Genomic DNA, 26,289 nt, shown 5'->3' on the forward strand with positions numbered 1-26,289 from the left:
AAACAAAATGCTTAATCTACATATTTTAAGGCTTTATCCTGTGAGAACTCTTGCTTAGGTATTTCTTAGGTGTTTACTAGTACTTATAAACATTTTTTTCTTTTTTACATAGTACACAGGTTGCCCAATTTTTTATCACGTGACCTATTACAATTTACCCAGAGTCCTTTGCAAGTCCTACACGCTTGGAGCTTGAAACCATATTTCTCCTTCGGTCTACATTCGAGGTAAGAATTTTTCACATTTTCAGCATTATTGATCGTCTAAACAGCACTAAAACTCCTCTTTAGTATGTTATTTAACCACCCATCGCTTTGGTGTGGTCATTAGTTGTTGGTTTTAATAGAAAGTGTTGGTTTTGAGGTCGGAGTTTTCGCTCCTCTCGTGTTTGGCAAAGACCACCTGCTTTTCAGGCGAGTTCGGGCGGGTTATTTGTTTGTAAATCAACAGTTTACCTATATCTAAACGTACAAAATGTCACATATGTAACCAGCTTATAGCATTTACGCTTTGTTTTCAAAGGTTGTTGTAATAACATGAATTCTATGTAATGAATTTGAGGGTCGCGAAGGTTGCTTAGTTGAATTGCATAAATTATTTCTGTAAATTCATGCATTCATTGATTGATGCAATTGTTTTTTCTTCGATGTTTATCTCTCCTCATACCAAATCCAGATTGTGAAATTGAAATTACGAGTATTTTTACCCAATTTTTGTGTCTATGATGTTATGAAAAAAAATGTTTTTGTCTTTTCGTTGCTTCCACGTTCTTAAACAAGCAAATTTGCATGTTTCCTGTCGTAATTTTTTGAAAGTTTGATAGAAGGAGTATGGATTTCTGAAATATTTGAACTATTTTAACTTGTCTAGATTTTATAAGATGGAAGGTGGGCAAGGCTTCAAAGAAGAACCTCAAGACAACTACCACCAAGAAGAGCAGGATGAAGGTACACATCAGGCTTCAACCTTTTGACTCAGTGGCTCTTTTAGCCATCATTTTTGTCATCCTAGCAGCAACAGGGCCAGCAAAAAAAGCCATTTGAATATCCCTTTCTACAATTCCTTTGGCATTTTTATCAACTGAATTTGGTTGGCCAATAATGAAGCCATTTTTTTGATAATATATAAACAGATTTCAAATAGCATTGCATTTGGAAATCAATGGGTAGCTTATAAATGGCTAAAGGCTGGTTCTTACTAGGATGCAAGCGTAAGCGCAAACAGAAGCACAGCACAAGTGAGCTTGCAAGTGCAAGAAAATCAAGCAGTTGTGTTCTCTTGCGCTTGCCCTTGCGTTCTAGTGGGAATTGGGAAATGATGTGCGCTGCGTTTGCGCTTACACCAAAGTGAGAACAAACCTTAAACTCTGGCATCTGAAAGTCATTGGTTCATAGGAGCATCAACAAGAATTCTACAGCATTTGAATCCTGTATTTGTTTTTATTTACATTTATTTGCTTATTTGTTTGATACCCATGAAGCACATAAGTGCAACCTTATTTGAAATAGGTGTATACTGTACAATATTGTAGTTTTATCTGTAAACAATGCAAAATAGAGGAGAGTCTGATTTGGCCACTATAACATTGTGGGAATAGCTACAGTATCTGAATCTGAATAGTCCAGTTTCGAGTTCCGTTGTGCCTGCTGGTCATAGGCACTGAGGACGCATAAATACAGTGCAAGCCTCGGTTTCAATTGAATCGATTGCAAATACCAGCATGATCATGAAGTATTCACAGGTTTTTGCATTGTTTTATTCCAAGTTCCAGAGGATCCTCGCTGGTATGCGAATGAAATTTGCCTCAAGTCAAGGCTTACAACTGTATTTATGCATCCTTAGTCTGTAAGTCCAAGGGTCATAGTGGAACTAGAAATTGGCTTCATTTTCTGTATGTCAAAACTGGGAGATTTATTGGGTTTAAATATATACCATATTGCATAATGGTATGCAAATCCAGGTGATTAACCTAGATCTGTGACAAAAATTAAATTTGAGAAATTCCCGGAAAACCAACAAAAAGAGAAGAAAGTCAGGGCTGTCAAAACAAGTCAGCGACTGCCGGAGTTCCACCAGCTATTTCACATTTCATCGCCATCTTCTTTTCATCAGATGTTTATATGCTTCAAAAACAGCACATGCTTGTTAGAATGTGGGCATTGTTGATTGCGAATGCAGCGCATGTGTACAATGCAAAAACAATTCATACATAGATTACAGAATATCTGCTAAATTTTGCAGATTTGTTTCCTGTTAAATAATCATTTGACTACCAGGTTGAGATATAAAGCTGGCGGTTAAACTTGTAACCACACAACTTCAGCAGTAACTAAGAAGATATGAAAACGGGAACCAGTTTAGGGCGTGCATATGTTTTCTCATGTAATTTGATTGACATCTCGATCTAGGTCACAAATGACTGGACTCAGGCCTTACAGTTCCACACTTTTTTTGGAAGGTTGACCAAAATACCTCAATATTAGATGAAAATATAAAGAGTTGACCAAATCTATCAACAATGAAAGGTTATATGAACTTTAAGGGTTATTTTAGAATTCCTGTTTCTTTTTCTACAGAAGCTGTGACTTTTTTCAAAGAGTTACATTATATTTATCGTGCCCTTGCAGGTGGAAGTCTGAAGAGACCAGCAGATGGAGACTATAACGGGAATGTCAAAAGGATGAGAGAGAGCTCAGATGTTGATAGCAACGCTCCCACAACTTTACGAATCCTCATTCAAAGCAAGGTAAAGAAAACACTCTAAATGAAATATGCTTTACTTGAATAAAATCAGCTTCAAAAAACCTTTCATTCCCAAAACAACCATAGTTCTTTTAAGAAATTTAGATAGGTTTTGTCATATTACTGTATCTAACTACCACAGTCCCCTGATCTCCTGTCATTTGATGTATGTACAGCTGTTCTTGAGTTGTTCACCAAAAGAGGCATTTTCAATGTCCCAAATGTCATGTGACTTATAACACATGCTTTTCTTGCATGTAGAATAACAGGTGTGTTGCAGTGGAATGTTTGTGAAGCACTGTAAATTCAAATATGAAACAATTTAATATTTTCGGGTGGACAGTGTTTACAAGATTGGCTGTATTTAAGTTTTGTTACTCAAATTTTTAAAAGAAATAAGCTTTTCAATGCCTTTATGTGAAGAAAAATATTCTGTGTCTTCTTTGATTAGGATGCTGGTGGAATCATTGGCAAAGGCGGAACAAACATCAGGCGACTCCGAACAGAGGTATGCTTCTTCGTATTGGGTATTATCAAGCTTTTGCTTTGGTTCTCAAGCAAACTCTTCAGGATAGATTCTAACAACTTGTATGACTTCCTATCCTGCAAGAGTGAAGTACAGAGACTTGCTTATCTGAAATATTTGTGTTTCTTAATTGATCCTTTGCTTCTGTGATTCATTCCTAGACTTCAAGTTACTCTCATGAGCTTAAAATGTGCCTTCCTTTCCAAACTATAGAACCCGGGATATGCTATAGTGACCTACACATAAAACCTGCCTTACTACTGTAACACCAAATAAGTCACTTCGCATTGCCAATTCTCAAGGACTACATTCCAGTAGTCATCATTCTGCAGGGTGTGATTCCAGTTAAGACAAATTGGTAGTATGCTGGCAAAGCATACTATATATCCAAGTTAATTGCATTTGATATTGGATTTCATCAGCCATGGGACTTATCTATTTATTTATTTCAGAACTATACTAAGTATTATACTATCCTGAATATACAAGTATATTTATACTATCCACTATTGCATCCTGGCTAAGTTGTTGTTGCTGTTATTCCCTTCCATCCTATTCCCGCCCGCCCATCGCCCGTCCCATCCCTACCCTACTGTCTGGCCCTTGATGACCCTCCTATAGTACAATGCCGTCGTGAACGTTCCTGATACCAATTCCAACGAGCGGTATGTCCCACGCCCTATACTACTCTGTAATACATTGTAGTGTTTAATCAGGTTTGTTTGTCACCGTCATCTCCAGGAGTCTTTGATTATTTTATTTACACCATGCAGTTATTTTGTTGCCTTCTCCTCTGATCTGCCCTGTCCTGCTTGCAGTCTGTCAGTCTGTTGCTCTCCTGTCTCTAAGTAGAAACCCTCTCCCTTCCCTCTTCAAAACTCTCTCCTGTTTTAGTTTTGCATTTGTGTTTAAACCAACCTTTTTTTTTTTAATTAAAACACTTCTTCCTGGAATTACATAATATATTGATCTATTGAAGCATTGTTGTGTGTTTTTCCTTCCTCTGTCGCTTCCCTTTCTTCATCCACATGCTTTCTCTGGAAACTTTGATGACTATCACTTTATTCTACCAAATAATATTGGCCAACCTAGTTTTCAATCTAACACTTTTTGAGAAAGTTATTCATACTGAGTAAACATTTCTATTTACCAAACAGGATTGTTTACTAAGTATGTTTATTCTGGGATGAGATTTTCATTAATATTGAAATGCAGATTAATTGTACAAGCTTTTTATGTTTAATGTTGATCTATTAGTGTGAAACTCTTGGCAATTCTCTGATATTATTGTAAAACTGATTGTGTTCCAGTGTCCTTACTATCACTGCGCCCCGGCAAAGTGCCCTTGATATCCTAGCAGAAGTGGTACCTAAGATTGGTGAGGTAAGATTTAACCCTTATTTTCATGCAATGAAAATTCTACTTGAAAAGCCCAAAAGGAAAGTATCACAGCAGTGAGCTGTAAAAGAAAGCCATGTTTAAACTGCACTAAAATTTTTGGTGAAAAGCTGTCAAGACACTGATCCAACAATGAACAACCCTGAACGGCAGTAGCAATCCTGATACCAAGATGGGTTTAGAATCTTGTCTTGTATCTCTGATGTTCCGTCTTCCATTCATCTGTAGGTTCAGTATGGACATGAAATACAGATGCTGGTCCAGCGTTCCCAGGTTGGCAGTATCATTGGGAGAGCTGGTTACAAGATCAAGGAGATCCGTGAGGCAAGTACAGATATGTGCTACCCTAGATCTACAAGAAAAAAACCTATGTGTCCAGTGACCTTTGTAAAATCAAACTGTGTAGATCAAACAAACCTACTTAGCCAAAACTAATAAGTTCTTATAGAAAGGTCCATACATTAAAATTTACAAATGTTTGTGGCTTGAAGCTAAAAACATTAAACCCCCAAAAATAGCATTTGCAGATACAGTAAGTATAACATACAAAAGTATATAACATACAAAACAACATACAAAATGTCAAAAATGACCACATAATTGAAATGAAATGTCTGCAGGGCACGTCAGGGCCTGTTAAAAAAAGACTAAGAACCTATTTTGCTAGACAGGAATTACAGTAAAAACCCTAATGTAAAAACCTTTTTTTAAGTCTAGTAAAACATGTTCTTACATTACTGGTAACTCTATACAAATCTTTACAATTTGAATACAGTAGCAAAGAAATAACAAACTACAATGAGAATATGGAATAAAGGTGGCCTTTATATGCATAAACAAGTATACTTATCTGTATCTTTGCATTAATAAACTTGTGAAGGATTTCAGAACTAAGTTACCATTCTAAATTAATGTGTCTATTTGTTGTGCAGGGTTCAGGAGCTAATGTTAAAGTTTTTGCTGATTGTCTTCCAAATTCTACAGAGAGGGTTGTCACCATGTCAGGTATTATTTTGCACTCAATCCACCTTAATCCTGAACATCAATTGTTATAGTGTGACACACACTACCCTAGCTACCATTGCAATATTTTAAGTAAAGTTTGCCTATAAGTTGTGAGAATCGCAGTTTTGATCAGCGCAAACTAGATAATTAGAAAGATTCTTTTTTTCTCTCTGCTGGACATTCAAGCATTTCGTTGCTGTACTGGTTGGCTTCTGAGCCCATGGCAATCGTAATGTTTCTCACATCCGTGTTGGTTTTAATTGGTTCACTTTACTGATTGTCAAGATGGCTGCACAAGGGCAAGTCACACTTACTCTGAATATCCACACAAGTTTCCATTCTCTATCAGAAATTGTACAGTATTCTCTTCCTAAAGTAGAATAAAAACAAAAGAACTGAACCTGCATTGTATTTTTTTTTTTTCAGGCTCAGCAGAAACCATTGTTAAGTGTGTAGAAAATGTTCTTGTTGCTATTGCTAATGTAAGTATATGTAGACCCAAATGGCTTCATTTTGGGTGAATTTTTTGCTATTTCATTCAATATGGCGCTATGACATTTGAGCGCCTAGGGGTTTTCCTGTTGCGTTTACCGTTCTTTTAAGACTTGAAAGCGCTGAAATACAGTTTGACAACAAATTTCATGTTTTTTGACACACTGTCTCATGTTCAAACGAAAGTGCGAAAACTACACATAAATCAATGCAGAATGGATAATAAATGTGCATACATAAAAGGTATGTAAATGAGATATTTTCTAAAACTTAGTAATACTGTAAATGTTCACTCTATCTTTCACAGGCACCTCTAAAGGGGCAAGTAATCCTCTTTGATCCATCAATGCAAGCAGATGACTTTGGTTATGATGGCGGCTTCGGTGGACCTGGATTTGGTGGAGGACCCATGAGGGGTGGGCCAATGGGAGGTCGTGGAGGTCCCCGTGGAAGGGGCATGCAAAGAGGGCGTGGTGGCCCCCGTGGTGGCGGCCGTGGTGGATTTGGTGGAGACTTTGGTGGGGATGGAGGACGTTTTGATGCCAGTAACATGGGAGGTGCTACTGGTGGGACTGGTAACATGTTCGGAGGTGTGGGTGGAACTGCCGCAGGCGGACAGACTGGACAAGACTTTTCACAGGATATGGTATGTAGTATTATTTCATCAGGCCTCTCAAAGGAACCCTGAAGTTTGCCGGAGCACTGTCTACTGGAACCCTTAAGAGAGACAAAAAGTTTGTGGAGAGTTCAAGTTTTTATAAGGGGTATCTTAAAACCCTGGATATTTAAATGCACCAAATCCACCACGGTATTTTAAGTTAGCAGGGAGTTCAAGATAATGAAATAATCATTATCACACCAAACTTTGTGATGTTCAATGTCATTATATCCATTTTGACAGAATGAGAAACATGATGTGACCCTTCAAATAAGCCCATTTCACATTGAATAAGGCGGATAGTTTCTCTGAGTACTGAGTAACAAACAAAATATCAAGTGCGACTCTTTTTAAATTGATGCGACTTTTTGTAAAGTGTAATTGAAATTTGAGCTTTTCGTCCCTGAACTGATGCACAGGGCAATGATGATAAAGGAAAAATTATCTTAAAAAGCCAAAATCTGGTTCGGCCATTATTTGTTTTTTGAAAATCAGTCCGTAGAACAAGGAACCTACAGCCATTGCAAGAAATTGTGTCTTCTCTTTCTGTCTGGAATTGCGCGTTTTTCAGTTTTTTTTTTCCGTCATGTCGCCCATTTTCAGTCACACATGCACCCTGAGGCCTTTGTTTACCAATCACATATTTAAAGATACATTGGATTGTCATCTGTATCTCTTGTTTCATTTATAGAGTGGCAGTGGATTTGGTGACTCCAGTTTCCAAGCAGGAGGTATGTGAATGCATAAAATGAATAGCTATGAAAAGCAGGACCAAATAGACAAAAAGACCAATTAGAAAAACAACAAGTTTACATCTTTTGAATTGCTCTTTCTAGAGTATCTTTTTTTTTTGTTCACTGTAGTCAGGAATTTGCAACTTTGTCTCTTTAATGTCCGTATCTACATGGCTATCTCACTAAATGCCAGAAAAATTTCTAAAAACTGACTACAAAGAAGATCTATGCCATAGCTTTTTTGTAGCATACAAACATCGTTATCTTGTGCTTATAGGTCAAATGAACCAGTGGAACCAAGGTGGAGCTAGCAGTGGTGGAAACACAGCAGGAGGAGATCAGACCTCAACTCAAGTCACAATACCTAAAGATGTACGTCTTCTACACATCACCGCCTTTTAACTTTTAGGGCGTGGCCTTAACATAGCACCAATCATTTGTGCAAAGAAAGTAACATCAAATATTGTTTACAATGTGTTGTGTCAATATGGCTTGAGTAGCAAACTGCCAAACACCTTAAATCTTGTTGCTACCCAATCCACTTCAGTTTAGTTAGCATGCAGGCATCGGGGAAGTGGAATTTTGCATGAGTCTTTGTATTATCTAGATTAGTTGGCAACAAGATGTAACCATGTTACTCACCACATCGTTTTTCAAAGTAGTTAAAAAGATATTCCATTTATTATGCCCTGATTATCCCATGCATGCCTAACTATACTTGTTCTTTAATTCCTCAGCTTGCAGGTTCCATTATCGGCAAAGGTGGCGAAAGGATCAAAATGATAAGGTATTTTTATTGTCATTAATAACATTTGTGGTGATATCACCAGTGCTGTATTCTGATTTGTCGGCCTACAACTAGGCTATAAGCTTCAGCCTATCACCAGCGAATAGTGCCTTATTTAGAATGGCCAGATAATTTTTATTTTCGTTGCATACTCTCAACTCTTCTTAATCGACATTTTATATACATATTCTTAAATTGCATATAGATATTATAACTTAGAACTTACTATATTAGAATTTTTTTTTATCAGTAGTGTATATTGTAGTGTATATTGTTAATTGTAAGTATCTTACAGAAGAAGAGCCTCTTAATTGTTGGAATCTGTAATAAACCATTATTATTATTATTATTATTATTATTATTATTATTATTATTATTATTATTATTATTATTATTATTATTATTATTATTATTATTATTATTATTATTATTATTATTATTATTATTATTATTATTATTATTATTATTATTATTATTATTATCTTCCCATGTTCTTGGAAATGTTCTAGTATCTTCAGAAGTAGAGTTTTTTTCGGTTCTTACATACTCTCGACGTGTCTCGTGCTCTAGGAACCGTTGCAATGCAGTGATCAAGATAGATGACCCGCTTCCGGGATCCAACGATAGAATCATCACCATCACTGGCAACCAGGAGCAGATCAACCATGCCCAGTACCTTCTTCAGCAAAGGTGAGTCAAAAGTCTTTACTACCTTTAGGGCCTTGGGTAGTCCTCTACCAATGCATACCTGATTCTTGTCATTCCATATTTCTTATCGTCTAGCTATTGTTGAGCTAATGTCTGGCTAAATTACATGTTGCTCCACCCCCCAAAAAACATGCTGACATTCGGAAAAATTTGAAGCTGGTTACACGAAGATATTTCTTAACTACCAGGGAAGAAAACTGGCCTTTTAAAATGGTTTTGGGGCGGCTATAAACTGGCCACTTGGCAGCATGTCGCATATGCCTTGACGCATCAACTGTGGAACAGAACTTACAAATTATCAAACCAACATGGAATAGGCAACTTACATCAAGAAATCACGCGACTTTTTGTTGCAAACTCGCGTGCTGTCCGGCCTTTGGCGGACAACACAGCGCTTACTGATCAGACAGAAATATTCTATGACAGAAAGGGATTATTTTCGTTGAAAACATATTTTTCGCCGCTCGCTGGCCACATGACGGCCACAGTTATTTTTGTCTTTAATTTGCGTGGGTCTGTCACTTTAAAAGTCACTTGCTTTCTTAATGAAAGCCGCCTATTAAGGCTGTTTTGGCTGCCCCCATTCCCTCAGCCAATGCTAGATCATTCCATGCGTGAATACTTATATCAATCATTCTTTATTTACTTATTACCGTCAGCGTGCAACAGTACTCTGGCAAGAAGTTCTAACTTCCAACAGATTCTAGTCTCTAGTATCAGTCGATTCTATGAGTGAATACTAGTTCCAACGATTCCTTCTTTACTTGTTACCGCCAGCGTGAGACAACATTCCGGACAGAAGTTCTAACTCCAAACAGATTCTAGTCTCTAGTTTCGTTAGATTCTATGAGTGAATACCGGTTTTCAACGATTCCTTGTAAACTTGTTACCGCCAGCGTGAGACAGTACTCTGGGAAGAAGTTCTAAAGTTTCTAAACCGACACAAGACACGACGATGGATCTGCACCCGAGGAAACCCATAACTTCCTTATACAGCATGGAAACACCCACTTGTAATATCCCGATATATCATCTAGTATGTTCAAAGAGCGCCTATAGAGCGTATAATGTATAAGCGTATAGCAGCGTAGTTAATGATTTCTTTTTAGTTTTTTAAAAACGATTTTAAAGACCTATGTGTTTTAAGCATGGGTGCGTTGCCCGCTTTTGCGTACTCGTTTCTCAAACACAGTGAAAATGATCAAGAGCCTGCAGCTCTGAATGACCTCCGAATCCGTCCAGTTTATCTCTATCACACTTTGCAGCCCCTTAAAGGGACACTTGCACGATTGAGAATGGTATAAGTGTTAGTTCAGAAAGCTCGAAAACATTCAGAATCATGTGGAATGACGTTGTTTGCACGTCCTCACATCGAGTGGATGGAAATGGATAGAAAATATGTACTTTTACTTGCTGACTCTTGGATGAAGTTAAACAGTAAAATTTTATGTTGTTTTGTGGCAAACAATTTTATTTTTTTACCATTTCTTAGGTCAAGCGTGCAAATACCCCTTTGTAATGGTGGTTTCATTTAAGCCCATATCTGCGACATATAGAGTCAAAGTATAATGAGCCACAAATGTATTAACATAATTAAAGCATAGTAGAGCGAATTAGGTTCAAGGACACCACATGACTGAATTCGATTTTGAGAAACTTAAACCATATAATTATACGATTTAATTATGCCATACATCATCTTTGGCTCCAGCTTTCCCTTCACTTTCACTGTACCCGATTATGTGTTCTAGAATCCAGCGTGCTGTGGGAGATATTCGTGAATGGAATGCACTGGTGACTCGCTAATCCAGCTTGTCTGATACCAGTCCTTCCCTCCCAAAATACGCTGGATTCTGGATCACTCCTTGCATTTGTAAATTCAATCATTGTTTATCCTTCATCAATAAAATAAGTTTTTGTTTACCATTGTGTTGATTCGATTAAAAATATATTTCCTGTTCATAAGTTCTTTTGCAATAATGAGTAAAGTATCACGGAAACTAGGGGGTCTTTTTATTTCTGCACATGTTTCGGTAATAGCAAATACGTTTCGGGGGGGGGGGGGGGCAGGGAAGGTGGAAAGGATTTTATTTTGCAATTCACCAAATATCCTGTGATTTATGGAAAAATGCAGGTGTTTAACAATGTAGTCGTATTTTGAAAGGATTGGGAGGGTTGTAATCCGCTCAAATTTCCATTGTATGTGATAACCAAATTCTGGTGACATCACCGGATGCTGAATCGGTCCCCATTATACTACTGACAAGTGCAAAATTGTTCCTTTTTCCCTGTGATGCCTTTTTGGTTATATCAACAATGGAAATGTGCTGTAAGATGAAGTATGTATGTACGCTGGGTGGGCAAGGAGTCTCTTAAAATAGTCATTCATTACATGTGATCAGTCCGCTGTCCTTACAACATAGCTATTGGCAATAGGCTATCCTCATCAAAACCTGCCAATCTGATTACTTCTATCTATAAAAATCTCTATGATTAACTATTTTGCCCTCTTAGGTAAATACCCATATCACTGCTCCCCTTATTCGGTGACCTATTGGAATATTTTCCATCCATAATTTCATAACATAATTTGTTTTCCAACATTTTGAACCTCATTAACACCGGTTTACTTCCGGTAGATTACGTATCTCCAATGATTTTTATCGGAAAACACGATAAATATTTCAGAATTGTGAAAGCAGTGTGTCTATTGGAAGTTTCTTTGAGGATGTGATTGATAATTTAGAACGGATGGCCTGTTAAATAGCGCGGATTCTATTAGCTTCTATTGTCGTTTAACGGTTGAGGTTTCCGTCGAAACTGGTGACAATACGGCTTTAATAAAACCTAACCAACGTCTGACTAAGATGATAAAGAGATGACTAAGATTGATAATTTAGAACGGATGGCCTGTTAAATAGCGCGGATTCTATTAGCTTCTATTGTCGTTTAACGGTTGAGGTTTCCGTCGAAACTGGTGACAATACGGCTTTAATAAAACCTAACCAACGTCTGACTAAGATAAGCATCCGATGACCTAGTTTTTTTACAGCCTCGACTCCGCTGTCCTGTTGCTGGCACCACTTTTGTCCCTCTTTTGATCCAAGAGAGACCGGTCAAGGTAGCCCCTCAGGCCTCCTATACACACCATATTTCTTTTCGTGTCATTTCCAATTACCCCGCTACTAGGTCTAGATTCGTGCCTTAGCATCGAATGTATCCGACGTTTTGAGTCAAGCTTCGAGGTCTCTAAGCGTATCATACGCATTTGTTGAACTAAACTATGCGACTGACAACAGCATAGTAAATAAGACAAGTACTTCACGTAACCGCGCCTGAACTGGCGAGTCAGCGTTCCATAGATCAGCGGATTCATGCAGCTGTGGAACACCGACGTAATAACGCCGAACTTGATACAAACAACTGCGGTCTGTTTTTGTTTCTCGCTACCAAAGTCGAGCAACATCCAAGCAACTTGTCCTGGTAGCATACATAATGCGAACATAATAACAATAGTCGCCAAGGTCTTCACGACTTGTTTGTTCTCCTTCGTTCGCGCTTTTAGATTCGCTTGCTTTTCGGAGTGTTTCGTTCTGAATGAAAATGAAGTTGGGAAGTATGCTTTATTGAGGTCTAGCCCAATTCTGATATACGCCACAGCAATAAGCATTAACGGTAGGAGATACTGAATGACGAACAAGGCGGCTGTGTAGGCTTTACGGTGTGTAAAGCTCGGCCATTTTTCCTTGCATCCGCTTTTAAACGGTTTGGTAACCACCATCATCGGTACCATAACAATAAATGAGCTCAACCATATCAGTCCAACAAGGATAAACGCCCAGAAATCTTTCATCTCCGGCCGAAAGGGATTCAAAATAACTCTACATCTATATACCGCCATGGATGTGAGTGTGAAAATACTGACAAGGAAAGAAACTGTCATAAGAGGTTTGACGAAATGGCACGTGAAAACAGTTGCAGGTAGCGTCCGTAACAGGTCGTATATGTTAAGAGGGATAAAAAAGATCAGTGTGAGATCAGTCACTGCTAGATTCATGATAAACATGTCGTTAACCGTCCTTTTTAATCTCTTCTTTGTGATAATCACAAGAACAAGGGAATTACCCACTAAGCCCAGGACGAACGTCACAAGATAAAAACCAAGTGTTATTTGCTTCTCTCTTTCGCTGAGCATACCGGCTTCTATTCCTTGTGTTGTGTTGTTCATAATACAGGTAGCGGCAAAAGAGATAAGTTAGCGGACGCCGTATTTAGTATTTTTCGTTTGGTATCATCCTTTCTTGACTTGGGGGGTCCTTTTTGTTTTGTCCCTGTTTCCTTCACAACATAATGTTGTATCCTTTCAGTGAATCTTACGCTGGAGCCACAGCGAGTTCAATTATCGTTATCCAAGCGCACACCACCCTTCGCGTGTCTTTGTACAATAATTCCTTTTTGTTTTGTTTTGCCACCTTTGTCTTCCCTGATGTACTCGTAATCTTGAAAACGCTTGTTTGCGTGAATTTGTATAAAATCTTCAGCTCTGTGTTATTAACACCTTTCGATCTGTAATCCGGAATAATCCATTATCATTGTTCGAATCCCTTATTCTTTTCTTAATCATTCCACACCTTAACTTTCCTCATCTTCGAGATCCAAGGGAGAGTTCCTTGTTACTTCTTACTTGGGCATCGCCTTGAAAGAACCATGTAGGATAAGATATACAGAAATTACAATGATACGGGAAATATAAATAGACGTAAATGGTCTTTGTCTAGTGTACAAATTCAAGTACCCTACAATGTCGGTACTTGTCTCACAGCTTGCATAAGACCTCTAGAAAAATGTCAATTAATCCACAACTAGAGTCTTGCGGGTTTTATCACAGTTTCTTTTTTGACAAAAAATTCCATTATGGAGAGAGTTTGCTAGCTAAGTACGTGCAAGAAACCGCGAGCACGGAGGATGTTTCGGGGTTTGTAATTTTGAACTCTGTTTTGTATCTCCTTCCGTGCAGTGTGGTAAGAGCAAGTTGGGTAATTATCTAAACATCTTTCATTGATTACCAAAACCCCCAATGTCCTAACTAATATTTTAATACAGGTACCAATACGTGACTTGATAAGATAAAATCGTGGCAAGATTGAAGAATTTTACGGTAGTTTTCTTTTATACCGCCTTTTTTAAGAGTGGTGGAAATACGCGAAGATAGCTACTGACAACTCAACTCACGAACTCATAGATAAATATAAGAATACTAGAATAAACATTAAGTTTGATTGTCGTGCAAAATCGCAAGTCTTTTGATGTAGGAAAAGTGCGGCTTGAAAAACAGTCTTTTCTTTTTTAATATTAGCCATAAAAGCCGATGCGAAGATAACCCTTAATTTTGATAGTCGATTCATCATTTGCTCAAGTGAAAAACACCTTTGTGTGTATTGAAAAAAAAAAGAGTCGATATAATATTTCTAAGCCGAGATTAAAAGGATTACCCTTGCCGCAATTTGTTCCGAATGTATTTGGAGTTAGACGTGATTACAACTGCAAAGAGATTGCGGATGAAATATTTACCACACAAATAGTATAAACATTTGTGTAATAATCACGCCACAAAACAGAAATAACTTATAGCGAGAAATACCTAAAGCGAAAAACAGAATTAGCTAAAGTGAAAACCATAATTTGATTATTTAAAATGTTTGTCATCATAAACTTATCTTATTCTAAAGTGCAAAAATAGCTAACGATGTTGATTTCAATGATGTCTGTGAATGTCAAACAATATAACCAGGGCATAAAATTTATTTCATAAAAGTCAAATAAACAATATCATTGCACAAGGCTCGTTCAATCATCATGTATTTCTAAATACATACGCGGCATTGACCATTTGTACATTTGTATTCTAGAAACATTTAACCCAAACTAAAGAACGATTTAAAATTAAAAACCTTTCCTAAGGTTTACCTTACCTAGTAATAGGGTATGGGAACGCCTTCTTTTAATAATTTTTCCACATGGAGATATTTCCTGTCTTAAGTTTTTCGTTTTTCTTTTTGATATAGTATTTTTCCCCCAAGTGAAGAACCCTATTTCATGTGTTATGAAATAACATGCTTTGCTATATTTAATTACATCTTAGACTTAATATAATTATTTACATATTACATGCTTTTTCCGTTCGGTGAGAGTGAATATAAGCTTTAACTTTCAAATGATTTATTGTACGTAATCTAATTAATTTTACCCTATTATATATGAATTGCGACGGATTTTGTTTTCTCACCCAAACTCAAGAATGAAATGTCAGAAAAAAGGGAGAAATAGTGAAAGCATCTTAGTGATCTCAGTTTTCTCATCAGAATTCGCAGATGAAGGCTAGAAAGTCATTATTTCTTCTGACCAAGAGCGCCTGGGTACAAGAGCGAAATTGTGACTCAGGGACGGATCCAAAAAACGCAGGGATAGATCCATCATTTTTAAACCCATTTTGGTGGAATGGAGGGAAAACCACTCCACCCCCCACCACCCATCCTTGCCCCTCTCCCCACACCCCCTGTTGGATCCACCACCTCGGTTTCGCAATAAAGAAGAAGAAGAAAAAACATTCATGTAAAGAAAATGAACAGTTTTATGGAATTCACTGCTAATTCCCTGTCAGGTTGCGGAATGATGTTCAGGTTTTGTGACATTATCTGACCGTGTCCGTCGTGTTTTGAGCGATATGAGATATAGCGCTCCTCCACTAACATGTCAAGTATGGGAAAATTGTTAATAAAGTTAACCACTTCCAACACTCTAAATCGCCTAAAGTCTAGTCGACTGATTTCTAATTCTTGTTATTCTTCCCGCCTCCTTCCTGCTCCTATCTTTCCCACACGTTTTATAAGCCCATCAAATTTAGTAGGATATTGTCCCCTTTAAATATGATGGAGGAATTGCTGAAATTAGTAGATTGAATTAAGGACGATTGTCCTCATCATTTTCAACTTCAAACCCTCATAAAGCTCAAAGTATTTCAAAAATTGGATCGTGTTTCAGGCCTCTGTGTTTTATGGCAGTGTATCCGAGATGGTATTTATTATCAGGGGCTAAATTAGCATTAGACCACACCCATTTGTTTTCCAAATTTGACCGTTTTTATGAAGAGGTGCGTGCGAAAATCTTTTATTCTAAAATGGACGCGGAGCACTTGCGAGCAGCCCATTTGTGATGGCTAAAATGTTGTGTTAAGCAAGTAGATATAAGAGTGGCAACATGTTTAACAGGATACAGGTTTAGGTTAGGGTGAAGTAAGTGTTGGGGACAAAGAAGAGGGACTAGACTAGAAAAGGGATTCAAGACAAAACATGCTGAGGACCAATTGTCAGTCCTTATGTCTTTCATTTACATCTGTTAACGTCATCTTCATACAGGAGGAGTCTTTATTTGCTGAGATTTCAGGTGAGATAGGAAGAGATTAATATCCCGGAACCTCGACAGGAAATGAGCAAACGCTAGCATTTGAAGTGTTTTCACGGATTCATTCTATATGTTTTGTAATTTAAGAGATCTAGATTAAAGTTTCAGATGTGTACTTGGATATAGCTATGAAAGGACTTGTGTAGAATTCATTATAATCAACATTTTGCGACTAGTCACCCGTGGATACAAAAATATTTTGCTAGAATCCTCTCTTACTTGCAACCTTTTTTTTCTGCTGCTTTCACAGGTACGTAGGTGGACCCTGAGGTGGTTCATCTGCGTTCGTAACATCGCGTTAAATATTTTATTACATTTTGCGTTTTAAAGTTATTACATTACGCGTTAAACATTTATTACACTTTGCGTTGAAAGTTATTACATTTCGCGTTAAGATTACATTTTGCGTTAGTTATTAGATTTTGCGGCGTAACACCTTTCCCCATCCCCCCCCCCCCCCCCCACTCTCCTCTCGAAGCAGGGCATTAGCTAGCAGCCCCTCCCGGTAATACTAGACCCCCCCCCCTTCCACCCTAATCGCCCTCTTCACAGAAAAAGTGTTTAGCTGTCTACGGTCTGGTCATCAATATAAGGAGGATTTCCACTTTTTAGGAAGTAACTGAAATTAGGTTGAAGCAAGAGAACGAGATGAAAGCGGCAAACGATGAGAATAAAACGATTCATTTTACTAGCAGGTGAAGCTACGTACCGTACCGACTCGTTATTCTACTAAAGACATTATGTAACAGTATGTAACAAAAAACGTCCAGGCTGAGATTTCACCAAATTTTAAGAACGTACCAAGACCGTGCCGAGGCTCAGATAGCAGAAAAATATTGCTTTTTTAGTCTTATTTGTTCTTAGATATTTTATTGCTATGATCATTTGTGTAATTCTCCTCCTAATAATTCTGGGTACTATATTTTATAAGTACTAACATTTAAGAACGTCGTTTAAGAACGGCCCTATTAGCCTTAACTGGAAATTAGACGTTCTTATAAAAAAAGAGTGTATAGACACTTTCTTATTAAAAGTGTATAAAAAGATAAAAATATATGTCGAAAACGATTTTCCTTTTTTAATTTGAACAGTTTGATTAAAACGAATCTAGCTAAAAGGAACCCAGTTTCGGCTATTTTTTTGCAAAAAAATCCATTGAGGTATAAACATGTGTGCGAAAATGCGCGTCCTTACCTTCGTAAACACCACCGCGAACAATGATTTCTCAGATTGCTATTCCATTGACAGTCTTACCACAAACAATGCTCCCTTTGAGTGAGGGTTTGTTTTATTTCTTCCGATAAAACAGAGTAAATGAAGTTTTTTTTTTTGGCGATACTATCAGCAATCCAAAGAGACGATCCCTTTTCCTTTTTGCCTTCGGGGGAAGGCCTCTAACTAGGTGTCAAATATCTGATTCCCAGCGATAAATCATAAAGCAGGCTTATTAAAGGCCAGCATAGCATTGTAATAAAAGAATATTAAATGCTGAAAAGCAAACAAGTCTCCCTTCGGTCAGTGCAACGAAGAAAACTATTTACATAAAAAGAAGGGTATACAATATAGAATCGTTGAAAAGACATTTATTGTCTGTGAGACACGAAATTAAAAGTCTTGATTAGAAATTATCAAATTATTGAATCGGGATTCATTTGTGTACATAATCGTACAGTTTTAAATAGTGATTGTTTGCTTTTTACCCCCGATGCTATTTATTATCAAGAAGTTTCTTCCGCCGAATTGAATATTGCCGACAAAACTATGAATTGTGAATAATTAATTATAAACTTATGAAATCGAGGCGACCTAGAAAAAAAGAGCTTTATCTCCCTCAAGGTCAATTATAGATGTCTCAATCTTTAGTTACTAGAGTTACTAAAAAAACTGCAAAAATATTGATAAACGCATATAGACATTCAGGATATATTATGGAGACGTTCGTAGGCAAAAAGACGTACCTCAACAAACCAAACTTCTTATTGACCGTGTGACTTTAAGCCCAGCTTTAGTTCGTGTCATTAGATGAGAGAAATAACCGTCTTTTTCCGCTAAGACGAAAACAATGGATGCTTTCATTTCACGTACTACACGTCGTACACGATATCTTTAATTAAGTATTTATATTTTCAGTTAAAGCAAATATTCGGCCGGAAGGAAAGTGGAGCTTTCGGCCGGTAAGTTTTTTCATTTTGTTGTGAGGCAATAGATCAGCGAACTTTCAGGCTATATGAAGTTGAATACGTATCAAATAACAATGTAGCATTACACAATTTGAATTATTGTTGATAGTAAAAACGTGAGAGTTCTCACAGTTGGTCCATTCTAATTGCTTATATCTGCAAACTATAAGAACAACAATCACCTATCTTTACGTTTATCTGCAGTGTTCGAATTCCCCCTACAGGGAACCATATTCCAAAATAGAAATACGATTATCTTCTTCCATTTCTTTATAAACAAATGAAAATTAACTGTATTCATATTCAAATACAAAAAGACAATTTTTCAAAGCACTAAAGTATATTCTTTCTTTAACGTTTGATTTTTTGCCAATGGCTTACACACTTTGAATAAACACTTTATCCATGACATAGCGGTGTATCGATGTCTGATGATTATTTGTTCTTTTCGACTCTTTTACCACTCGAATTGCTACAAAAATGTTATTATATATATGACAAATGTGCTACCATTCATCTGCAAAGTTTTGAATAATAAGCTTGTGATTTTTGTTGAATGCGAGATTCGATTCTTTTGCATTTGATTTGATTCTTTAGGACGTGTGACCATGCCGGTTTCATTGGTGACATTAGAGGCGCGCATGCGCATCGTTAAAAAAAGCATAAAAAAACATTAAATCAAGAGAATAAAAAGAGTGAAACTTCTAGCAGCTTTTGCCTTATTGAATTTTTTTTTCGCGATTTAATCTTATTTTTATCGAGCAAAATACGTGCGTGTTTTGAAAAATTAGGTGCGCGTTTTAATACCCAATTTTCTCTCCCTTTTATGCTCTCTTGCTTAAACTTATATGTATCATAAAAAAATTGTGTTTTATATCTGACTGGAAAGCCGATTTGTCATCCCAACGCATTACAAGCCCTCTTAAAACAGTTCTTTTCTCAAAAATTAGAAAAGTCCCATAATTTGTTGTCTTATAGATAGAAATCCAGTAGAAAAACAGCAGATGTTTGATCACGTGACATGACAGCAGGCAACGGAAGCCAAGTACGAGCACGCTGGAAAAAATGGAGGTGCAAATTGCTCGATGTATTTTTTACGACGTGTCATCCCGCCTGCCTGGCATGCGTCCTCTTTTAAGTGACTTAATATGATAATTAAAATCCTTTGGCAAATGTTTCCTTAGGGAAAGCCGAAGATGACAGGAAATCAGGTCTTGCTGGAGGGGGGGGGGGGGGGAATGGTGTGTAGAGATCATAGCAAAATGTCTAAAAATGGACAATTCTGTTAAGTTGTTGGTGTTGTTAGTGGCGCTAGCATTCTTTCACGAAACTTCATGGCACTTAACAACCCCAACAACTAGACACAGTGTAAGTTCAGCGTCATTTATTCACAATTTCATACAAATTTCTAGGCCTACTTTTCCCCTGTATGTTCACTATATTTCTACCCCATGAACCCCTGTGAGCTTGGGTTACCTGCGCTTAAGCAAAAACAAACAAACAAAAAACAAATATGATGCAGAGATTCGAGCGTGTTGGAGTGGGAGCTCGAGTTCTCATATTCAAATACATAAAATTAAAAAAAAAACGATTAGAAAGATGCAAATGACACAGCCCATCCAGGTAAAAATGAATATATATAAATAAAAATAGAAATAAGTTCCTGAAAATTCAAGAAATATAAACATATTCCTCTGAAACCTCAACCGTGTGCAAGCCCAGCAAAGCGTACGTTTTATCTATTTTTAGTCTATTTGTTATACCAAGAAACACGTTTCTTCCTGTTAAAGACTATAAGAGTTGTGTGAGAGGTTAAGCAAAAGAGCTACCAATAAGGACACTTTCAATTTGGCCTAGAGCTATGTTGATCCTTTACCTGTTATCTTTTAACTATCATAAATGAACCAACTACCCATTCTAGCAACTAAAAATACTATATTGCAGTATGTACATTTGCCAAACGTTTGTAAACTTTTTTGGCATGAACGCAATGTACAATTTGAGAATAAAAATGATGTAGCAAATTTAAGGAAAGGCACCCATATAATGCAGGAAAATACACAAAAAACACCTGTATTCGTATTTCAGGCAAAATGAGGCTGAAATCATTGTTTTTTTTATTGAAAAGGACATAAGACTGTGATGAAATAAGAGTGGACAACTCAAGACTATTAATTCAATCAAGTCCAATTACGGTAAAACTGTAGACTGCATTTTCGTTTCCTAATCTAAAATAAAGTTTTATGTACAAGAACATTTTAAGTATAAGTACATTTTTTACAGACGTTCTAACATAGGTGCTCATTTTTTCGCCTGGGTGCACTAACGGTGCGGTTGTCAAAAAATGCTTGAGCGTACATACTGAGCACGACAAAATCCTTCTAGTTATGAGTCATGTCAATCAAAATTGTGATCACATACTATTTTTTTCTTATAACTTTTTCTCGGTGGCCATGATAGCACGCGTTTAACTATACGTTCTTGTATGCGTGGTTTTAGTGTATACAAAAAATAAATAAATGCAACCACTACAACTACTCAGTGGCGGTATTCACCCACACCCCAAAAAGTCTTCGAAAAAGAAAATTATTCTGCTCATGCCTTATACATTTATCACAAAATCTTGAGAAGACCTTTTTGTTAGGATTAAGATAGAACGAAAACACTTACCAACTGAATTGAGATCGCTTTTTGTCTACAGCGGTGTGGTGTTATTAACACTGTTCCCGTTTTTGAGAACAGGGAGCGAGAGTGTTACTTACATCGTAAAAAAAGTGAGTGGCCCCTCGCTCGGAGTAGGGAATAATTACTAAAGTTATTACTTCCATCGGAATTACTAACTATAAAACATATATTTTCCAAGAGGGCACTTTCTACTTAAGTAGGAATTGTTATGTATTTTATTTTTAAGAAAAACCACAAAAAACACAAATATATTCATAATATAGGAAATAGGAAGTTGTCAAAACGAAATTAATATATAACAAGTCTACTCTCATCCACTTATGCAAAATTCGTCTTAATGTATAAATAGAATCGAATCGAATTTTCCTGAGGAGATCATCAGAAATTCCAAGAATCGTTTCTGCTGTTTTCAATATTCTGAGAATAGTCCAGTTTCGAATTCGAAAATGACCGCTTGACAGATTAATTGAGGGCGCATTGTTAGCCTCGACTTGAAGAAAATTACTCATAATTTAATATTATATTATATTATTCATAATTTTTTTGTTACTTCACGCCGAGGCTAACACTTTAAAATGCGCCCTCAATCTTTTAGCGGTCATTTTCGAATTCGAACTGGAATATTCCCGCCGACGATTTTCAACAGCTAAATCGGCTTATAGATTCCGTCATTAAAAAATCCTTGAAGCGTTTTCATTCGCGTCACCTCTTTGCTAGGCGCTTACCAATCAAAGAGCACTAAAAGTAATTCCGTTATTAGCTTGAATGACGGAAGCAAGAAAACTGTATAGCACTTGCAAATCATTGATGAGAATTGGCAAAATATTAAAAATAGTAGTAATCGCTTTGCTACTTTAGATATATCTTAAAAGCGTGCATTACGCAGGTGTTTCTAGTGCATGCGTCTCAATTCCTGTGTCGGGCCCATAACCTGTTTAAACACATAATTTTTGCCTGTTAAGGCACACATTTTTCCCTACTGTTCTCGATTCTTTTTGTTTGCTTGAATGACCTTATGTGCGTTTTGTTAAAGGAGAAGTTCCCTGAGACCTCATATTACTTCAGCTCTAATTTTTTTATATCAAAACTAGTTTGAGAGTTTTGTTGTAAAGCGATGACGATGATGATTTTTTTGCGCGCACATTGCGCACCCCCTGTATACAAGCCTGCTACATCTGATCTTAAAAAGGTTTTGAATCGATCCATATCAATCATCACATACTATTATAGCTTTCCGCTCGTGTATATCATCAGGTGTGTTATAGACTGTTACTATGACTTCTTGCGACACGGGGTAAACTCAAGCATGCAAGAATAATAACAGGGTTTGGATGGGGTTAACCGACTAGTGACAATCGGCTTTGACTACCGACAAAACATGAAAAAAACTAGTAACTAGCGACAATTTTATTTATTTCCGATATTTTTACTCAATCTACTTACATTTTAGAATCTGTACTATGTATTTCCGGTTGCATCAATTTTTCAGTCAATTATTAACCCATTATTAATTTATTATCAATAAGTTATTAATAACAATTCAATCCTAAATAAGGTTTAATCTTGTTGAAAACATAGTACGAAAGCGAATACTAGCTTAGACTCACCGACTACCGACAAAGACCGATAATTCTTACTGACTACCGTCAAATTATGGAAATTTTAACTGATTACTGACATGCAGATCCCCCCATCCAGACCCTGTAATAAATCTCCTCCGCTGTTTTTTTTTTTTAATACTTAACTCTCTTACTCCAACGAGAGAACGACAACAATGCATACAATTGGAAGAACCACAAGCGACGGGACATGACAACATTTCTTTATAGAGAGGAACTGCGAATTTTATTATCACTTTTATAAGCACGTAACTTTTTCACCCTTATTTTCTCGGGTTCTACTTCTGTGACAATCATGCCACAACCTCCCCTCCCATCAAGTTTTAAATATCGCCATATCTACACTACTTAGGACATATGGTGCAGCTGTCTGGATTTCTCATGATGAGAAAGCATAAGGAATAACGAAAAAGATGCTCTGTTAGCTCTACTTCTACATTCTCCCAACCCTTATATAACATAAACTGAAAGTATAAAGAATTTACGCTTCGAACTGGGGGTTAATAAGGTGTTAATGAAAACAGACATACGACACACATAATAGTCTTTCCTACAAACGGCAAGCAGGAATAGAAAAAGCTTAACAGGGATTAGCTCTGATGGGGAAAATACTTGAAATTACATCACGGCCGGCAACACATCTTCTCTGTGCAAAACCTTACAAGGAGAATCTTTAAGAGCAACTCGCTTTGTTCAATATCAGACGACAAAGTGCCAAGATAAAACAGAAGTTCGAGACAAAATTTATTAAAGACTCTCAGGACGGTCTTATAAATAGAGACATGTTATTGATGGATTAACAAGCGAGTATGGCATTAGCCAATAACTGTTTAGTTCTGTCATAAAGAGTCATATAGAAGTCAATTGAGATTTTGTCGATTGAAACAAAAATTCAAAATTGTTTTCCTGTTTTATAGTTTGTAAAGGTGTTTTCGCTTACTGATAATCCTGAAAAACCTTACCTTTTCAGATGATACAGCCGCTCGTCCACACGTTCTATAAGTTTCTCTCACTCCAAGTACCCCTACTTGAGCTAAAGCTAACCGGATATCTGGTGACTGTACTTGTAACGTCTAAAACAAGAGTTGCGTAAAAACTTGAGATCGTCTTTCAGGTCTAAATACTTGAATTGATGGTTTGGTGACGTGACGCTTAAAATTTTTAAAAGTATTTCGAATATGTTTTCGCCCAACTGATCAGTAATGAGACCAAGCTCTTAAGGAATTAAAAAAATACACGTTTTTGCGGTATGGAATTAATTGCCAAGTGTGCTTACTAGATATCGTATATCAAAGACGACATTTAAGACAATAACAAGTGTCATTTACCCGCACCTTCATAGCTGTATTCACCAGAAATTCCAGTCTGAGACAGTATTCAGTGTTAGGCGTATGATGAACTGAAATCAGTTAATCTACCATGCATTATTGTTCCAGTTGACAAACTATCAACTTTTCACGGCACAAGATAGAAAGAGTCGACTGAGATCATTAACGAAGCAAAAGAAAGCGGGTTGTCTAAAGAAAAGGCACCGATATTTTGCCATAATTTGAATAGAAATAAAGTGTGGGGGCGGGGGGTCATGTCTTTAAAAGTAGGACCAATTTTTCAAAAGTAAATGTTTCCTTAAGTGGTAACTATTGTTTTATAGTTAAAAAATACCAACGTCAAAAATAACACTTTAAAAATTGCTTTGTCAGCAATGCATAATAATGTAATATTTGTGCAGTTATTACACACTACACAAGAAATGGTTCTCAAATAAAAAAGTGCATATCAGTTAAATTAACCATTTTCTCCGAGGTTTCTTTGATGTTTAAGTAGATACCTTATAACGACCAAGGTCATTTGACAAGCAAGAGCGATTTCAATCAAAAAGCGCTTTCGTTTCACCGCACCATTTCGGTTCTATAGTAACTCTGTATCGATGAAATATTGGCTATTATAGACTTTAGTTTTCGATTGAAAAGTCAAGAAGAGTCTCAGATCCATATGTTTTTCTATATATAATCTGAGAGCCCGTTTCTATGCGAGGTTTTCGAGCACAAAACATTTCTAAAGAACACTTTAAGGGTTTATTTTTTCTCAGCCGTTAACCTTTTTTTACGAAATGGTACCTTGAGCTCTTCTGTAAAACTTCATTGTTAGTCAGATAGTCAGATATCTTAATAACATATAATTGATCCGGAATCTAATTGATGTGGTGATTTGAATCTTAAGTGACCATTTCCATGGACTATACATTTAATGTGAAGAAATGAGGGAAAATACACGCTAAAAATGACGTCATGATTTGAGCTTTACTACCCATCTTTCTTCATGTTTCCCGACGGTGGAAGAGGGGTATTGTAGACCCTAATACCAAACAAACCCCCAAATCTAAATATTTGGGGGAACAATCTATAAACAAACGCCGCTCTTGAATAAACACCAATACCAAACAAATGGGAGGGGATCAATGCTGCTCTTGAAATACACGCCATAACTGGTGACACAAAATAAACAAAGGACCCCCGAATGGTCTCTTGCGAGCACCCCGTTTTTTATGCGAGACCGAGCATTTTTAGGCGGAAAAAGTTGCGCGAACATGCGAGCACGGCGGAAAAAAATTGCGCGAGCATGCGAGCACGGCGGAAAAAAATTGCGCAAGCACGCGAGCACATCGAAATTTCGGGGGACCATTCGGGGGCCCTAGACAACGCAGCGAGTAAATACGCTATTTCCATCGCTGGCATAATAAGCCCAATTCAAACAAGGAAAACAATCTAAAAGTCGGCATACAATTGTTTGATGGTCAGGAAGTTGTAGCTTTTACTTTTGCTAGAAAAGGCCAAAAGATGAAAAACATTTTTTTACGAAAATGATAATGCGAAGAAATTAGTAGATATTATTATATTATTATAATACAACAAAAGATGAAGGAGAAGTAACAATAAAAACATCGCATCCTAAGTATAGTAAATTTTCCTTTCTCTTTCTTGCAGCTGTTTAGTTAGCAAGACGAGATGAGACTTCGGCTTCCGAAAAGCGTTTTTCTTTTGAGTTAAGAGCAGTCTTAAGCATGCTAGCTCGTGTCTGATAACGAGTGCAGGCTTCCTATTCAGTCAAGAGTGTGAAAAAACACTTCAAGGGAAGATTAAGTAAAACACTTTACTTCTACTGATAAAAAATAAATGAAACTATTTTTCAAGGTGCTGTCAAGGGAAATTGCTCCTCCTATACTTAAGGGTATAAAATTCGCGTTATAAGTGTCACTTATGCAGTGAAACCATCATAATAAAATAGATTCAACAA

General features: G+C 36.9%; 2 protein-coding genes across 7 annotated transcripts; one reads left to right on the top strand and one right to left on the bottom strand.

Annotated features, from left to right (window-relative positions):
• Nucleotides 1–122: 122 nt before the first annotated feature.
• LOC5508710 (heterogeneous nuclear ribonucleoprotein K) lies at nucleotides 123–10,973 on the top strand. 4 transcript variants are annotated; one of them, XM_032377511.2, is made up of 16 exons: nucleotides 180–227; nucleotides 364–413; nucleotides 871–947; nucleotides 2,628–2,746; nucleotides 3,194–3,250; nucleotides 3,890–3,933; nucleotides 4,579–4,651; nucleotides 4,895–4,990; nucleotides 5,599–5,671; nucleotides 6,098–6,153; nucleotides 6,471–6,809; nucleotides 7,513–7,552; nucleotides 7,833–7,927; nucleotides 8,293–8,342; nucleotides 8,913–9,032; nucleotides 9,710–10,973. In XM_032377511.2, exons 3-16 carry the CDS (start codon nucleotides 881–883, stop codon nucleotides 9,738–9,740), a joined length of 1,260 nt encoding a protein of 419 aa, XP_032233402.1. In that variant the 5' UTR covers nucleotides 180–227; nucleotides 364–413; nucleotides 871–880; the 3' UTR covers nucleotides 9,741–10,973. The 4 variants fall into 4 exon arrangements, with proteins under 4 accessions (XP_032233403.1, XP_032233400.1, XP_032233402.1 ...); XM_032377512.2 differs by lacking the exon at nucleotides 364–413 and having other exon boundaries at nucleotides 123–227; XM_032377509.2 differs by lacking the exon at nucleotides 364–413 and having other exon boundaries at nucleotides 123–227; nucleotides 9,828–10,973.
• A 445-nt stretch (nucleotides 10,974–11,418) lies between these two features.
• On the bottom strand, nucleotides 11,419–24,187 carry LOC5508707 (neuropeptide FF receptor 1). 3 transcript variants are annotated; one of them, XM_032377513.2, is made up of 2 exons: nucleotides 23,958–24,187; nucleotides 11,419–13,745 (listed from the first exon to the last, which is right to left on the bottom strand). In XM_032377513.2, exon 2 carries the CDS (start codon nucleotides 13,276–13,278, stop codon nucleotides 12,097–12,099), a length of 1,182 nt encoding a protein of 393 aa, XP_032233404.1. In that variant the 5' UTR covers nucleotides 13,279–13,745; nucleotides 23,958–24,187; the 3' UTR covers nucleotides 11,419–12,096. The 3 variants fall into 3 exon arrangements, with proteins under 3 accessions (XP_032233404.1, XP_032233406.1, XP_032233405.1); XM_032377515.2 differs by lacking the exon at nucleotides 23,958–24,187 and adding an exon at nucleotides 21,362–21,460; XM_032377514.2 differs by lacking the exon at nucleotides 23,958–24,187 and adding an exon at nucleotides 17,706–19,888.
• Nucleotides 24,188–26,289: the final 2,102 nt, after the last annotated feature.

The sequence above is a fragment of the Nematostella vectensis genome, chromosome 5 (assembly GCF_932526225.1).
Source record: "Nematostella vectensis chromosome 5, jaNemVect1.1, whole genome shotgun sequence".
NCBI lineage: Eukaryota > Metazoa > Cnidaria > Anthozoa > Actiniaria > Edwardsiidae > Nematostella > Nematostella vectensis.

Coding starts and splice junctions, on each gene's coding strand:
- LOC5508707 (XM_032377513.2), bottom strand. CDS start 13,278: ATGAACAACACAACACAAGGAATAGAAGCCGGTATGCTCAGCGAAAGA.
- LOC5508710 (XM_032377512.2), top strand. CDS start 881: ATGGAAGGTGGGCAAGGCTTCAAAGAAGAACCTCAAGACAACTACCAC. Junction 5,672..6,097: donor GAGGGTTGTCACCATGTCAG/GTATTATTTTGC, acceptor TTTTTTTTTCAG/GCTCAGCAGAAACCATTGTT. Junction 7,928..8,292: donor AAGTCACAATACCTAAAGAT/GTACGTCTTCTA, acceptor TTAATTCCTCAG/CTTGCAGGTTCCATTATCGG.